Raw genomic sequence first — 16,493 nt, 5'->3', positions numbered from 1 at the left:
ATTTTAAGCCATCCTAGTCGTATCCATGTCCAAGTGTCCGGTCTTATATTGTCCAAGTGTCCGGTATACTATCCCGACCATGCTTGTCACATTCGTGTCAACACGTCCAGTCATGTACAATCTTATCCGTCCGAAATGTCTTTTATCAATTATCAGGTCATGTCCTTGTCTAACCGTCCGGTTATATCCTACCTAGTCCGGTATCAATACGGATACCACACCTAAGTAATTGTTGATAAAATACTTTTAAGGTGGATTATCCCAGTATTATCCAATTATCCACTTTTTGTTTCTTTTACAAAGACAACATGATACCCCTACTACATATTGTTAGAAAAACTTTGGGAGATCGGATCTAAGACCACTTGACAAAAAGAATGCTCTCGGGTACCTCGAGAATTTATGTTGTCGCAGTCAAAATGTACAAGTTGGGAATGTAAGTATATCCCTCAAAATATCCCTATACGTATCCCTATATACAGCGTGAGAGAGTCGCTTGTTGCGTGAGAGTCGCTTGTTGCGTGAGAGTTGCTTGTTGCACGAGAGAGTTGCTTGTTGCACGAGAGAGCTGCTTGTTGCACGAGAGAGTTGTGTCTTCGGAGATCACTAGATTAAGGCTTTCTACTTATAAAGTTATGTAAAAATTAAGCGTTGCTAGGCAACACACTGTGTAATTCCGTGTCCATGGTGTATGTTGTGAATTCCTCGGGCTCCCTGTGTTTTCGTGGCAGTAAGGGCGTGATGCAGCTAGGTATCTCTTGATCGACTGTGGAAGGAAGGAAGTTGAAGATTTATAAAAACACAAATCTTTATGTAATAGACAGAGTGCCATGCCCCCACCCTATTAGCAAACCCTACCTACTACATGACTTACTCACCCCCCCCCCCCCAGAACATCCTGGTTTCGTGCATGACTTAACACTTACTCCCTTAGCAATACTAGCTACCCACATGACTTACCCCCACCCCACCCCCTCAGAAAATCCTAGCTTCCCACATGACTTACCCTCACCCCCTCAGCAAATCCTAGCTACCCAAATGACTTACCCTCACCCCCTCAGAAAATCCTGGCTACCCAAATGACTTACCCCCTCCCCTCCCCCCCCCTCCCACAGAACATCCTGGCTACGAGCATGACTTTGCACTCATCCCCTCAGCAATACTAGCTACCCACATGACTTACCCCCACCCCACCCCTTCAGCAAATCCTAGCTATCCAAATGACTTGCCCCCGCCCTCTCAGCAAATCCTACCTACCCACATGACTTTCCCCCACCCCCTCAACAAGTCCTAGCTACCCACATGACTTACCTGACCCCCTCCCAGAAAATCCTACATACCCACATGACTTACCGCCCGATGTATCGATCTCTTGTCGATCAATCGCCTCTGATCGAAGCAACACTTTCCTAGATAACGGAAGTGTCTGACTTTTACTTTTGTCTGGAGCAAGCAACATATCTTTATCAGAGTTCATTTTATCTTCTCTTAAAAGCTCCTCCGTTTCCGATTCGGATGAGTTTTCCTCTTCTATGGGTGAGGGCCTGTGAATGCCATTTCCTGTTGCCATGGTGATCGTATTGGGTTTTCGCCCGTTGTCTTCCGAGGCGCTGTTCGTCTCGCTTGTGTTGCTTCGACTTGCGGGAGAGGAGATGGAGAAGTCTGGGTGTGGTTTTGTTTGGATTGTCGTTGATGCCAACGGCAACGGTTGACGGAACTATAAATGACGAAAACAGGGACATAATGATAAGGAGAATATACATATATTTCATTGTTAGCAATGAAAGCATTTTCTTACAAGCAAAGACGTAGCCGAGATATACTTACGAGCCGACATCAGCGAAATCCTTTTATGAACCTGTCTACTCTTTCTATGAGGCTCATGGTGAACATCGTCTAACAGCCCAAGCCCTAAATTTCCGCGATAATTGTAATTTCAATGAATCTAGTTTTGTTAGGAGCTATTCCATTTCATTCTATTTAGATTCCAAATCACCACGGGTTTCAATGGTATTCCGATTTACTTGATGTGAGACCACACCACAAATTCGTCATATTTGTCTTACATACCAAATGTGATGTTACGAACGTAGATATCATTTTGGTTATTTATAGGTTATTTCACGGTTGGTGAGCGCGTACGATTTTTATTCACGAGTTGTGAAAAAAAGGCGAACGAGCGCAGCGAGTGAGTTTGTTTTACACAACGAGTGATTGAAAATCGTAAAAGCGAACTAATCGTGAAACAACTTATTTATTATATACATACCGAGATTTAAAATGAGCGGAAAGAACTTTCAGATATAATTTCATTTTGCATGTTACTTTTGTTCTTTTGTTACTTTTGTGAAACAACTTATTTATTATATACATACCGAGATTTAAAATGAGCGAAAAGAACTTTCAGATATAATTTCATTTTGCATGTTACTTTTGTTCTTGAGCTCCATTGAGCGAGAGAATGAAATTTTACTTTGAAAATTGAATTCAAAGCGTTCAAAATGGAAGACAATAGATTTGCTACTCTCTATGACACTGTAGAGGATCATGTAGAAAGTCTTAAAAACAAGAATACAAAGGGAAAAACCGACCGAGAGAGTAAGGCTGTAAAACGCTATCTAATGCACTAGTCATTTGAAACCCCCACCCCCATGGTCCCGGGGGAGTGTGGGGTTAATAAGATGGGGGTTTAGAGCAATTTGAACGAGAATCTGTCCCGAGGGGGTGGGGGAATTGACAGTTTTTTTACTCTAAGACTTATCCCCACCGTGGGGGTTTGGGACAAGTGAATAGTGTCACAAATATCATGCTAGTGTCTGGCTTGAGACTTTTTTCTTTTGTAGCAAGCAATTCCATGTACCAGCATGTGGCATGCTGCACGGCGACATGTGCAAAAACGTATATTAAAAAAGCTGCCAGATGAAGATGATTTATTTTTCCATCTTTTTTTATAACTGTTATCTTCATAGTAATTGGTACAAATGTACTCGCTGAAGTGTACTGGCTTTGAAAGATAAAAAAAGCTTATTTCAGATGACTTGTTGTTGGGTAGTTGCCTATAGTTTGCATCCAAGGTGTAGGGTCATTTAACTGCGGTTTTGTCCCGAGGGGGTGGGGGCTTTTTTTTGTTTTGTACAGGGTCAAAGTCTAACCCCCCACCCTTCCCCGGGACCATGGGGGTGGGGGTTTCAACTGACTAGTGCCTAACATCAAAGTCTCGTGCGTGACATTAGCGAGACAGATTCGTTTCAATGTATAAGTTTCTGTCTGTTTCAACAGCAAAAGTCTAATAAAATGTTATGTAAGCTTATTATAAATTTCTCAATATGTATATAAAAAATAAAATACTGCATGGAAAGTGCTTTGTACAGTTTTTATTCACTCGTTGTTTTGTATCAAAAGAACTTTCAGTTTTTATTCACTCGTTTTGTATCTAAAGAACTCTCAGATATAAAGCATTTCATTATTTTACTGTGAAAATTGAATACAAGGAGTTCAAAATAAAGAATATAGATTTGCTACTCTCAATGAGCGAACTGAGACACATCAAGGAGTTTCAAGCGGGTCGTCGAGCAAACGAAACGATTTTGCTCACAAGTGAAAATAATGTTATAGCCAATCAAAACGCCGATACGGCGTTTTCCACTAGTGGAAAAAATCGTACGACCAATCAGCTGGCTTCTCTAGCGCGAAGAGACTAGTTTTATCACAATGGTTTTTGGCGCGTAAATCTCGGTATGTATATAATAAATGGTTATATTTCACGCAAGCAAGTACAGAGGTAAAAAGGTGCAGGTATGTACTGGCTGAAGGGGGGGGGGGGGGGAAGAGCAGTTATAGCGGAGCCAGCGCGGCCGTAGGCCGCGCGCGGAGCTCCATAGGTATAGAAATATGGTATAACTATGCGACTTGGTTTTGTGGTCATTGCGCGGGTACCCTGTGATGTCACTCGCCAGTCAGCCGCGCAACTCCCAGGCTCCACTCGGCCCCGTAATGGCGGCTAAGTACAAGCACAGAGCAAGGGAAAAAGTTCTTGTCATGCGAAGATTATTTCTTTTTGCCTCAAATTTTGTGACTTAAGGATAGAGTCAACTATAGAAGATCTACTAACATTCATTCACGCCAAGATTTATGTAAGGATATGCCTGGTTTTAGCTAGTAAATTTAAGTAAGTAACAGTTCACATTAAAAAGCGAACACAACCACAAGAAAGCGACAAAAACAATGCAAGGTGAGTTTCGGACGACGATTTGTATTGTCTATTGAGGATATGACAGTTATTGGGCTATTTGTTGTCCTTTATGTTTGCTTTGAGAATGCGAGTACTTAACTTAGGAATCAAATTATTTGAGCATAACACCTTTTGTTTTGACATTTTCTGTTCCATCTTTATTCTTGATTGTGTTGAAATATTTCATAAAGGCTAACCAATACCGTGTTGCATTTGTCATATACTGCTAAAGAAGACCATTCTTGTCTTAATATCCTGTGCTCTTAGTACTAAAAAGATACATATCCTTAGAAGATACAGCAACTTTTTCAACTTAAGGGAAAATTTCTTTACCGAGGATAAAAACAACAAAATTCAACCCCTATTGCCAACATGTATTGTTGTTATTGTCTTCGTCTTGCATCTAATGTGTTTATTTATTTTTTACAAATAGTTGTGTAAATTAGTCAGATTATAAGTGTCTTAATGAAAAGATTGTTTTGAAAGAAATGTCACTCTTTTATGAACCAGGGACTACCTGAGGGCCAAGATGAATGCTAAAGACTGGAAGACATGAGAATTGAAAACCATGTCTCGAAAGATAACAGTAGGGAGTCTTTATTCACTAGTCATTTGATACCCCCACACACATGGTCCCAGGAAAGACTTAAATAAAAGCCTGTTTCCAAGTTAAGAGTCAAAAACAGTCAATACCACCACCCCTCTTGATATATTCTGGTTAAAAAGTAATCTAAAACCCCACATTAACCCCTGACTTCCCCAGGACCATAAGGGAGGGGGCTCAAATGACTAGGGCATTACTATGTGATTCAGCAGTACACACTTAATAGGTTTTTTTTAGAACAAGATACTTATATTATATAAAACTAAAAACAAACTTTTGCTTTTTAAATAATAAATCTGTAAAGAAAACAGTTTTCTATCAACTTAAAGATAATGGGAAAGGGGATATTTTAGAAAAGTACTGAATATAATTATCACATTATTGTTATTATATTTTCTTTACAAACATTTAAAGAAGAGTCATATTTCTTCCTTTTCCTTCTCCCTGTTGACTATTTTTATGCAATTGATGCTCTTTGCTATTTCCCCTCTACACCAAAAATAAATGAACAGATTTGATTTTTAAATTAGAAATTTTCATTTAGTACCTTCACTTATATCTTCTTTTTTAGGATTTTCTCTCCAAGTCTCTTTCCCATTACATTTATTTTAGAGGTTTAGATTTATTTCATTGGAATAGTTGGATCTAGGGTATCTCAAAACACCAAAATATAATGCATTAATGGATGTACATTTGTAGATATTAATTCCCATTGGGATGGAAAATCACCACTTAAAATTGTACATTAAAACTTCTGTATTACATCTTATCTAAAATTGTGTCTGACACTATATTCCCTCTTTGAAATCCTGTTTCATCCATTACTTGTTCTTCGCAAGGACAAAGCTTGTCAGAATGTAGCTTTACAAATGTACATTAATGGAACTTTTATTAAGGGGAAGGGTTTTTTTAGGGCAAGATACTTAAATTTTTTAACACTAGCAACAACCTTGTTCTTTTTCAATAATAGAATTCTGTTCACATAGCTTGCTTGTCATAGACTTGGCCTCTTTAGAGGCCTGTGGTGGTGAAAGGGTTAAGATGATGGGAAAGGGGAAATGTCAAGAAATGCCCAATCAAATTATTTTCATTACTGTTATATTTTTTTCAACAAACCTTTCAAGTTGAGTCAATTTCCTTTATATCTCCTCTCCCGTCGACTATCTACTTTAAACAAAGATCAATAAATGGGTTTGGTTTGAAATTAGAAGTTAGCATTTTAGCACTGTCAGTGATGCCTTGGATGTTTTTATAGGATTTGCTTCCAAAATCAATCTGTCTTTCTTCATTGCATTCATTTGGGAGTAGGACACCAACAACAAGGCCACTATATGGTAAAGTGGGGTGCACCAATATGTAATGCATGAAAGGAGATATATTTTTGTATTTTAATTTCCAGACATTTTCCCGAATATTTGGTCCAATGAAGGAGAGAATCGCCACTAAATCAATACATAAAAATTACAGTATGGCATCTAAACAGTCTAAATATATTATTTTGAATCTTTGGAATGCTGTTACATCCATGACATATTCTGCACAAGGGCAAAGCTTGTCAGAGTATTGTTTTGATTAAAAAATATTCATAATGGAACTTCTATGATGGGACATAAGAATTTACCATTAAGACTCTTGACAACTTTGACAGCCATATCCACACCAGGAATTGTGTTTGTTAACTTTGATGTACTCCATAATTTAAGTTACTGAATAAGGCCTGGATCCATTTGGTTGGTACAATAAATAAATCTCAGTAAAGAGCAAGATCCTAGATCCCCCCAAAATACCTCGATCAGTCAACACAAAAGGTGTTCAATGTTGGCTCCGCTTTTAGGCAGTGCCTAAATCTATATATTAGGTTTTATATGGAAAAAGCTAAGTATTTGAAATTCTTACGCGCCTGAGATAAAGCTATCATTAGTATTTCATTTTACCTCTTCAGTAAGCGTAACTTTTTACCCATTCAGTAAGCGTAGCAATTTACCTCTTTAGTAAGCGTAACATTTGACCTCTTCAGTAAGCGTAACATTTGACCTCTTCAGTAAGCGTAACATTTGACCTCTTCAGTAAGCGTAACATTTGACCTCTTCAGTAAGCGTAACATTTTACCTCTTCAGTAAGCGTAACATTTTACCTCTTCAGTAAGCGTAACACTCCACCTCTTCAGTAAGTGTAACATTTGACCTCTTCAGTAAGTGTAACATTTGACCTCTTCAGTAAGCGTAACATTTTACCTCTTCAGTAAGCGTAACACTCTACCTCTTCAGTAAGTGTAACATTTGACCTCTTCAGTAAGCGTAACATTTTACCTCTTCAGTAAGCGTCACCTCCCCCAGGGGATGCTCCTTGTAGTATGCGATGACGTCACCGACGCTTTCAAACCTCATGGCTCCGATATAGTACCCGTGATCACGTGACATGATGGCGTGATGACACACGTACTTGCCAACACTACTAGGAAGATGACAATCATAAGGATCAAGCGGATTCTGGGGAGGGAAGGGAATAGGGTCTTACATGGCAAATATCTGTCTTTGACTCTATTAGGGATAGACCATTTGATATTCTGACGGGGGGAGTGGCTGAAGCGCTTATTTGAAGCGGGCGTTTACTTTCATGTTCAGACTTCAGCTCTATATTTATAGCTGTCATGTCATTTATTTCAAGTATATATAAAGTAGAAAAAATATAAGATCTAGGCTTAATTATCCAATAGACTCCTTCGCAGTCGCACAACGCTCCCCACCCGTAGACTGCTGGGGACTGCGAAGGAGTCTACTAATAGTTCGATTTTAAATACTATTTACTTAGTAAACAATCAAAATATTCTTTAGAAATACTTTTACCTTAAAGATATGAAGAGTTCAGATGCAAGATCATGGGAAAACACGAAAGAACCGGGGTCTGAGTTCAGAAGCAGGTCTTCTGCCTCTTTTCTCGAGATTTGAAACGGGTTCCATCTGAAAGGAAAAGACAGAAATATTTATTTAATCTATTGGCATTAGTCAATTAAAAGAGCGTAAGCTAGTTGCGTTTTTTTGTGCATATTTTTATGTTCATACGCGGGAGAGGTAATATATATAGAGGCCTTATTCATACTCGGGAGAGGTATTATATAGAGGCGTTATTCATACGCGGGAGATGTGATATATTGAGATGTTATTCATACCGCGAAAGGGGCGTAATATAGCGGCGTTATTAATACACACAAGACGTTTTATAGTGGGTTATTTATACTCGCGAGGCGTAATAAAATAGAGGCGTAATTAGTAGTATCATACGTATATTTGGTCAGGTTTTGGTCAGCTAGGGAGGGGTGGTCAAGCTCGATTCTGATTGGTGGATATATGGTCTGGTGTGTGACGTCACAGGTGGTGTTAGCCAATGGGAATGGAGATATCTGGTTAGGGGTGTGACGTCACGCGGGGTCGGGATTGGCTCCCGCGCGCGCGACAACACGGTGACGTCAGCGCGGGAAAAGGATATAACGGCGCAACGTAGTGACACGAAAGCTACCTCGCACACCTGAGAGAAAAAAGAAATGTCAAAGACCTATGTAATGGATGTTGAGAAGAAAATGGCCGAGACGCATATTACTAAGCACCATGGGGGAGAGCCAGAGACAAAGGAGAAGCGCCTAGTCAGGGAAGCACTGAAAGCGGAGAGGAGCTTGGAGAACCCTTGGGGTGAGAAAGAGCTCGAGAAGGAGGTGAATGTGGAGCTAGGAGCGTGGATGGAGCACGTGGGCGTGTGGGGTAAGGACTTCGACTGGGAGGAGTGGTCAAAGATAAGAAAGGAGGACGTCGCAGCGTACAAGGAGAGGAGCGCACAACGTGCGAAGTCGTTGGAGGAGGACTACCAAGCGGCACTGAGCAATGGGAGCGCCGCTACCTGCCGTTGCATGAACCCATGGGAGTGCACGGGGTTACCAGAAGTGGTCCGCCCAACCTTTTTGAACATCCCTAACATCCCTCTCAATATTCCCATCGATAAGGTGAAGAAGGAGGGTGAGGCCAGCAAGAAAGGGGTAACGTTCGAGATGCCTGACGCCCGTGATGCCAACAAACTGGTGCAAGCCACCAATTTCTACATCTACAAGGTGATGGCTACCGCCGTTGACGCACTCATGTTTAAGTCCGGTGCAAACGAGAGCTACTTCACAAACCCAAACCTCTATAGGCAACGCTGGGTCAAGTGTTTCGACCACGTTAAGTCGAAGGCTACTGACGCCATTTGGTTTGGTACCAAACTACTGAATACAGCGCTGAGGGTATCCCAACCACCACATGGTATCAAGAATTATATTGGAGCGGTACTTGCTCTCCTCACCCCAGATGAGTTGATAGAGATGATGCAAGATTGGGTGGATGGCAATACGAACACACCAGAGCTGATAAGAAGGGGAGAGAAGACGAAGGAGGCTGTTTTTCACCTAATACGCCAGGTTGCCCTAGGCATAGTGGATACATACCCCTACAACGATGAGTAGGGTGTTTTTTTGTGAGAAATAGAGGACACTAGTCTTATGCTTGTAGCAGTTTGTGCAATTTTTTAATAAAAAAGGATATAGTAAAGAGAGAGAGTTGTCTTGTTTACAAAACTACTTTTTTAGCTACCCCTTATTCGTAGTAAGTGTCCATTATCAGTCCTAGACTAAAGCGCTGGAACTCCTCTATCTCTTCTTCCGTTGGGAGGTGTGTGATCTGTGCGGGGGACTCTACGGAATTCAGACGGCGTTGTACCACTGCGTCTATGTGGGCTCTGACCTGTTCGTAGATTCTTGGGTCTACAAAAGAGGGACGGGAGGTTGGGTGGTTTACTGACATACGCTCCATTATATTACGTGCGTTGTTTGCTTCCATCTGTGACTGTACCTCTGGTCCTTGTTGGTCTGGGTGTTGTGGTTGTGGTGGTTGTGGTGGTTGTGGTGGCGTCAGGCGCGTCAGGCGCAAGCGTAGTCGCGGGAGAGGTGGATGTCCCCTACGCTGCAATAGGCTAAGTTGCGCCAGGTTTTGACTGGTTTCTTCAGTGCTTTGGGCCGTGGGTGTCCGTACACGTGTGGGTGATGGCTGTCTTCTGAGTTGTCTTGTTCTTTGTTGGTTAGTGGGGAAGGGGCGTATCGTCCTCCCCCTGCGTAGGTTGTAGACAACTTGTTCGCTGTTCCGTACATCGCTCACAACCTGCAGGGGGGAGTAATGTGTTAGTTGTGTTCTTACCCCAGCAACACCAATAGTAGTACTAGTAGTATTATTAGTGATCCCCCCACCGAGTTTATTATCCAAACTAGACGTGTTAGTCGTTTATTATTCTCTTGTATCACCTGTTGCTCGTTGGGCGATGGTGTCCGTGTAGCTGCCTCTCTATCCACCTCTTCGGTTTCGTTGTTGTTGTTGTTGTTGTTGTTGTTGTTGTTGTTGTTGTTGTTGTTGTTGTTTTGGTAATCTGCGCGTACTTGCATTAGGGCTTGGGCTATTTGTCTGGCACGATACCGTTGGGATCTGCGCGAGTGTTGTGGGTTGGCTGGTTGGTTGGCGTATAATACCCCTTCGTCGTCTTCCACCTCGTCCTCGTCCTCCCCATAGCGTTCAGCCCAAGTGGTGGGGGGGTTGAGTAGTGAGTGGAGTAGTGAGTTGTCTTCTTCCTCCTCCTCCTCTTCCTCCTCAGCCATCGTTTCGTCGCTGTTGAGGATACCATCGTTTTGTTCCGTGTAGTCACGGCTCCAGGGGTGGTCGCGTGCACACCATCCTATAGGGTCCTGTGCGTACCTCTCCCATAGAAAGTGGGAGTAAGGGGGCGGTGGTACCACAAAGGTGGCATCGTAGGTTTCCCAAACCCATTTACCGGTTGGTAAATCTAAGGCCCACGCAGCGTAGGAATCTTTGAAAGCATGGACGTAGGATTGCGGGTGGAAGAGTGAGTTGTCAACGTTTTCCATGAAGGCAACCCTATCGCTTTCGTATTGGGCTCTTTTGTCGTGCCCCTCGGGGGGTGGCGGTGGTGTGATGTCCTCCCTGAGCCAATGGTACTCGTTATTGGCATCTACTTCCCAAAGCCACTCACCGTACTTAGTGATTTGGTTGTTGTATTGATGGGAGAAGGTGCTTATGGAGCGGCGTGGGAGCAAGAGAGGGAGCTCGAAGTCGTGGCGGTCTTCCTTTTCGCATATTTTTTGGGCTATAGGGTCACATTCCCTGCACAGTACCCCAATGAAGAAACGACTTCTGTAGTGGGCAGGGTAAAGTGCCATGAATTGTTTGAACCGGTCGAAGGCCGGTTGTATTTTGGTCTTCTCCTCCACGATGATTTGCTCCGCTGGGTGGTCTGTGTACGTGGGTTTAAAGTTACTGTCGACCCATAAGACCACCCCTCTTGTTGTATCTGGGTAGACGTACCTACAGTGTGGGCATGTGATACGTTCGGTGCGATGGGTGTGTATCCATTTCCAGAAGCATTGTTGGTGGCATGGTTGTCTACAACAGGGTAGACGGCTCAATAGGGTGAGGGATGTGTTACTGGTCTCCCTGTCGTCTTGGCAAATGATACACGCCAACCTCTCAGAGTCGTCGGTGTCCTTTGCTAGTTCGCAGAACTTTTTGGTGAGAGGCTCTAGGTGAGATGTCCTAGCCATAGTTGTGCTAGTGTGAGAGTATCTCAGGGTGAGTGCTGCAATTTATACGCTTGTGGGGTGACGTCAGCTCTGACGTTTTATGGGGAAGTGTGCTGTGATTGGCCTAGAGTTTTGGGTACTACTCTCTTATTGGTTTAGGTGTTTCTTTTGTGATATAACAAAGTGTGTGATTGGGCAGTATTGTACATCGATGCTGATTGGTTTGTGAGGGTGTTTCCAACCTATATATATAAAAGGGTGAGGGTTTATTAACGCGTTTCTTTGTGCATCCATGGCGCCAGTGTGGGAGGAAGCTTTCACCTCGTTCGTCAGAGGGTGTTCGTTTGGGGTTGGTCTCTTTTTTGGCGCACGTATCACTTTCTCCTTATTGTGTTGGGAATTTACGGAATGGCTACAGGGAAAGATCCCAGTGGAGAGCAAGAGAGTGGAAGATGGGTCAGTGGATGGGAACAGTGGGGAATGATACCAGGCGTATTGGACTACACCAATTATGTACTGCGTGGGCCTTTCTACGACACGCTCCGTGGTCCCTTTGAGCCATGTGTTGCGCAAGAGGGTGTCTTCCAGAGCATTACATGTATCCTCGACGAGGATGGGTTTTATGTGAATGGCGTGTTCCATTGCAAGGAGGTGGGGTTCTTTCATCACAATGACGAGGTGATTGGCAGACACTTCACCTTCCCTATGAGGTACAGCGAGCTCTCCCAAAAAGACAGGAGGGTAGCACGCTATGTCACGCAAAATGTCACAGGGCTGAAGTTTGACCTTACAGCTGGCTCCAGCATCCCTCACGCTGAGCTGGGGCGTGTCGTCAAAGGGTGGTACGATTTCTACGGTCAAGGGGGAATTGTTGGGTACAAGGGTGGTAGCTGCGAGCGTCGGCTCCTTATGGACCTTAGCATTCCTTTCGTGAACTTGGAAGTGTTTGGTTGTCCCAAGTACCAAGAGTTGCATGAGCACTACAGCAACATGCACGTGAGCTTTATGACGGGTGCTCACGAGAAGGCATGTGGACATCATCTTTACTCCGCCTTCTCCGACACCCCCAAGCACTGCCCCAAGGCTGAGGTCTATCTGTTTGGCAAGTGGTTGAGAACCAACCAACGGCGTGTGTGCATGTTTACCGACCCTGAGAGCTGTCTTGAGTACGACAAACGGATGGAGTGCTATAACCTCCAAAAGGATGTAGAGGAGTGTAATAAGATATGGAAATGTACCCACCCTGTGTGTGGGGGCGCGGGTGTTGTAAGGGAGGGGGTAGGGGGAAAGAAGAAGAGCCTACTTGAACTAACTAGGACCTACTAGTAAGGGTCACTACAGTACACATGTATTAAGGTGTTTTTATTGCTATTAAAGAAGAAAAAAAGAGAACAGTGTATTACAGCGTGTTGTCACAACTCTTTCAAAGATCGTCCCATCTCTCTATTGTTTTTGCTATCTGTCTTCTTACACTCTCAGCTGACTTTTTGGCTTTTGGTCTTGTGGTCCTTGGTGTGCTATAGGGTGGTGTTGGTAAGGTCAGTTTGCTACGTGCGAAGGGTGTGCTTGGTGACCTGCTTGGTGGTGAGGGGAGACCAAGGGGGGACGTAAGCCGGGTATCAGTCTCTTTACTTCTACCCTTTTCACTCTCCTTGGCTTGTTGGATCCAATCTAACCATTGCGTCAGTGCTGTGTTGTAGAGGCGTACTTTTACCTCCAATGGTAATGTTTTGTTGTTTAGGATCCTCTGTATATCTTTGTCCAACCGTGCCACAATCTGCAGCTGTGGTGCCATGGTAACCTTCTCTTTGGTTACCAGTAGGTTTGCCATATGCTCAGGCACCAATGCCATACGGTAGGCTCCCCCTTTTTGTGTTGACATGGTGACTATCTTGGGTAGACTGGGTGGTGTGGTTACCCCTTAGCCTTATTTATATTTTCCCGATGAGTTTCTGGACCAGGGGTACCCCTGCGGTACCTCCTAGGGCTCCTAGTAGGAGTGGAATAGCCCATCCCCCACGTTGGCTTACGAGCATTTTTTTCCTCTCCCTTGCTGGTAGTCTCTTGTTTGCTAGGGTACGTAGCCTGTGTTTGTGGACGCTTAGTTTGCTCCGTTGTACTTTGCTGAGGGGGACGTTGCCTCTTAGCAGGTTGTGGGCAATCTCACCCAATGCGTTTACTTGCTCACCAGAGGCTTTTTTTAGGAGGTATTGCCTTGTTCTACCTTTGCTGATAGAAAGGTCATTCAGGAACTTAGCGTTCCTCTTCAACCGGCGTGACATGGTGGAATGGTACCGATGGAGTACCTCCCCTTTTTTTATAGGGTAGCTACAACCATGCAGGGTCAATCCTATCCAATTCACGCCCTGTCACCCAGAGTTTCCGGTAACGCCCACCATGCTGCACCGTTTTACCAGCGTACACTCCCCTACGTGTATGTCTTCCCCTTCTGACGCGTGTAACACGTTTGGTGCGTCTTCTCGCGAAGCGTCCGCTCTTTCTCAATACCATGGTCGAGTGATTGGGGTCATTTACCCATGAGGGTTTTTACAGTATCGTACATAGCACCGATGTAATCTTGGGGCCCACGCTGCATGCCCCTACCACGCTGCGTACCCCTGCCCCTCTGTCTGTAGCGACGGGGTCCACCCCTTTTCTTACACACTCTCCCCCTCAACCTAGTACAACGGCTCTTTCTCACACGGCGTCTCATAGTGGAATGGTGTTGTGGTGTTTGTCGCTTGTTATTTATGAGTTTTTTCACACCCAAACGGATCTCCATGGTGGGTTATTTGCAGCACTGCCAACTCTACCAACACCGCCACCAACTTGTTGGTTGTCTACACGTTGGGTGGTGACGCACTTTGTTTTGGTGACATTGGTCCCATCTGCGCGACGTCTCTTTTGGGTGACGCACTTTCTTGTTGTTGTGGTCGCTCTTCCACCTCTCCCTCCTCCACCCCTTCTCCTCCCTCCTCTACCACCACTACCGCCACTGCCACCACTACCTCCACTTCCACCTCCACCTCCTCCACTCCCCCCAGCTCTGCGCCTTGACCCCCTACGAGAGGTACTCCTGGAGGGTGTGGAGGGTGTACGGATCGTGGAACCATGTGACCCTAGTGGTCTTATCGCTGAGAATGTGGTAGGTGACCCATAGCTCCCAGGCGAGCGTAACTGGCTTTGGTCCACCGTCGTATTGGCAATCGCAGTTGCTTCGGGGCTGGGTAGTGGGTTTGCCCTCCCCCAACCCAGGAATCGTTGGAGAACACCTCCCTGTGGTGGTGATTTCTTCTTATGATGAGCGCGCCCTGCGGCACTGGACGCCCGTTTTGGTGTCTTTACTTTCTTTTGCCGCTTTCTGCCAGGCTCACTGTATACTCTCTCGGGGGAAAGCGCTAGTGACGCATCCGATAGGCCTGAATAACCAGCCCAAGTGGGGGGTACCCCCAGGGGGGAGGTCGATTGGGGCAGATTGGCTGGGGTCGATGATGCTAAGGGGGAGAGTGATGGGAGAGCTGTGTTGAGTGGTGTTGGTAATGGCTGCGGATGTGGTGATGATGATGATGATGCTGATGACAATAATGGTCCTGGCCCTGAGCGTTTGCTGCTGTACCGCGAGAGTGTTCGTGGTGCAAACTGGGTCCATGATCGCGGTGACGATGGTGGTGGTGTTGACGACTTGCTAGATGAGGAGAGGGGGGTAACTCCGCTAGGGGGTGTTGGTGGCTCCAACCCAAGGCGTTTGTTGTACCGTGCCTCAGCCCTGTACCTGGCGCGGGTGTACTCCGCGGGCTTGCGCCTTGCGCTTGCCGTGGGTCGTATTCGGGTCGCTGGGGTCCACCCTCCCCTTGGACCTCTTCCTCTTACGTTGGGCATCGTTGACTGAGGTAGTACACCCATTCTCCCCCTCTATATATGCATCCTTACCCCTAGAGTTTTTGGGGAAGTAGGCGTACATGGGGGACTGCTCTGGTAGGATGTTGGAGCGGAGGCGAAGGTTGTCAGGGGTTGTTTGGTGGAAGTCGACCAACAGACAACTATAAGGGTCTTTAGTGGCTTGATCGTAAGCATCCATAACGTAGTCTAATTGTCCCGGGAATGCTTGCTGCGCTAACGTACGTATCCCTAACTTGTTCCTAGGGTCCTTGAACAACACAAAGAAATGGCTATTGATCGAAGCGGTGCGTGATTTTCCCCCGGGGAATAGGTTCTGTGAGATAAATATAGTTGTGATGTCATGGTGGTGGGACTCTTGGGTGAAGATTTTCAAAGCCCTATCGATTTGGTCCATCAGGTCGTCTATGATGAGTAGACCAGGGGTGTCGTGCTCCCCAAACAGGTCAGTGACAGAGTCAGGCAGCCCTTGGTGGAACTCAACCCCTAGTTTTTTCTGCAGCCAATCGTACTTGGGTTGCCACTGCCCGTAACAACAAACTATTTTATGGAACCGTTTGTCAAAAGCCATAGGGGCTTGCCGTAACAAACTCTGCACCCATGTAGTTTTTCCTGATTGACTTGGGCCAACTACCATAATGGCACACGGGCAACGGAACCGTCGGTCCTCCATCCTGGGGTGGCTGAGGGATCTAGTGCCGTCCACTTTTTACCCTCACCAGTATATATAAGCGATGGGGAATAATGAGTCAAGACACAGGGTACCCATTACATGTTTTTTTATTGTAGTATTGTATTGTATTCTACACTAGGGCCACATCCATAGGTTGTGATTGTTATAATTATTATTATTATTGCTATTGTTATTGTTACTATCGCCTAGCACTAAATGGTGTTGTTTCACAGCGCATTGGCGCCAAGGGCATCGTCTGCGTTGGGCACAGTCCCTACCAGCGCCATGACAAACTAGATCGTGCACAAACGAACACACTACTTGGTCGTTCCAATTATACTGACTACCAAACTTTGAGACGATCTCCCTTAAGGTAACTCCGCGGGTACGGTGGTACAGGAAGAATAGGCAATACTGTCCGCACACGGCTGAGTTTAAAGCTTGGAGACGGTGTGGGTTCGTCACCAGCCGGGGGCGCAAG

The 16,493-nt window shown here is 44.9% G+C and overlaps 1 protein-coding gene across 2 annotated transcripts in view; it reads right to left on the bottom strand.

Moving 5' to 3' along the window:
* Nucleotides 1-270: 270 nt before the first annotated feature.
* LOC5513204 overlaps nucleotides 271-16,493 on the bottom strand; it is a 32,076-nt gene continuing 15,853 nt past the window's right edge. Inside the window, exons 2-5 of one of the 2 annotated variants that reach the window (XM_001633438.3) lie at nucleotides 7,682-7,795; nucleotides 7,145-7,289; nucleotides 1,354-1,717; nucleotides 271-766 (exon numbers count right to left, since the gene is read on the bottom strand). In XM_001633438.3, the coding sequence (XP_001633488.1) occupies nucleotides 645-766; nucleotides 1,354-1,717; nucleotides 7,145-7,289; nucleotides 7,682-7,795 (745 nt within the window). In that variant the 3' untranslated portion in view covers nucleotides 271-644. The remainder of the gene's footprint in view (nucleotides 767-1,353; nucleotides 1,718-7,144; nucleotides 7,290-7,681; nucleotides 7,796-16,493) is intronic. The other variant, XM_032382785.2, reaches the window with a different exon arrangement.

This window comes from Nematostella vectensis, chromosome 3 (assembly GCF_932526225.1).
Source record: "Nematostella vectensis chromosome 3, jaNemVect1.1, whole genome shotgun sequence".
NCBI lineage: Eukaryota > Metazoa > Cnidaria > Anthozoa > Actiniaria > Edwardsiidae > Nematostella > Nematostella vectensis.
Note: the sequence above shows the minus strand (reverse complement) of the source record. Positions and strands in the feature narration are given on the sequence as shown.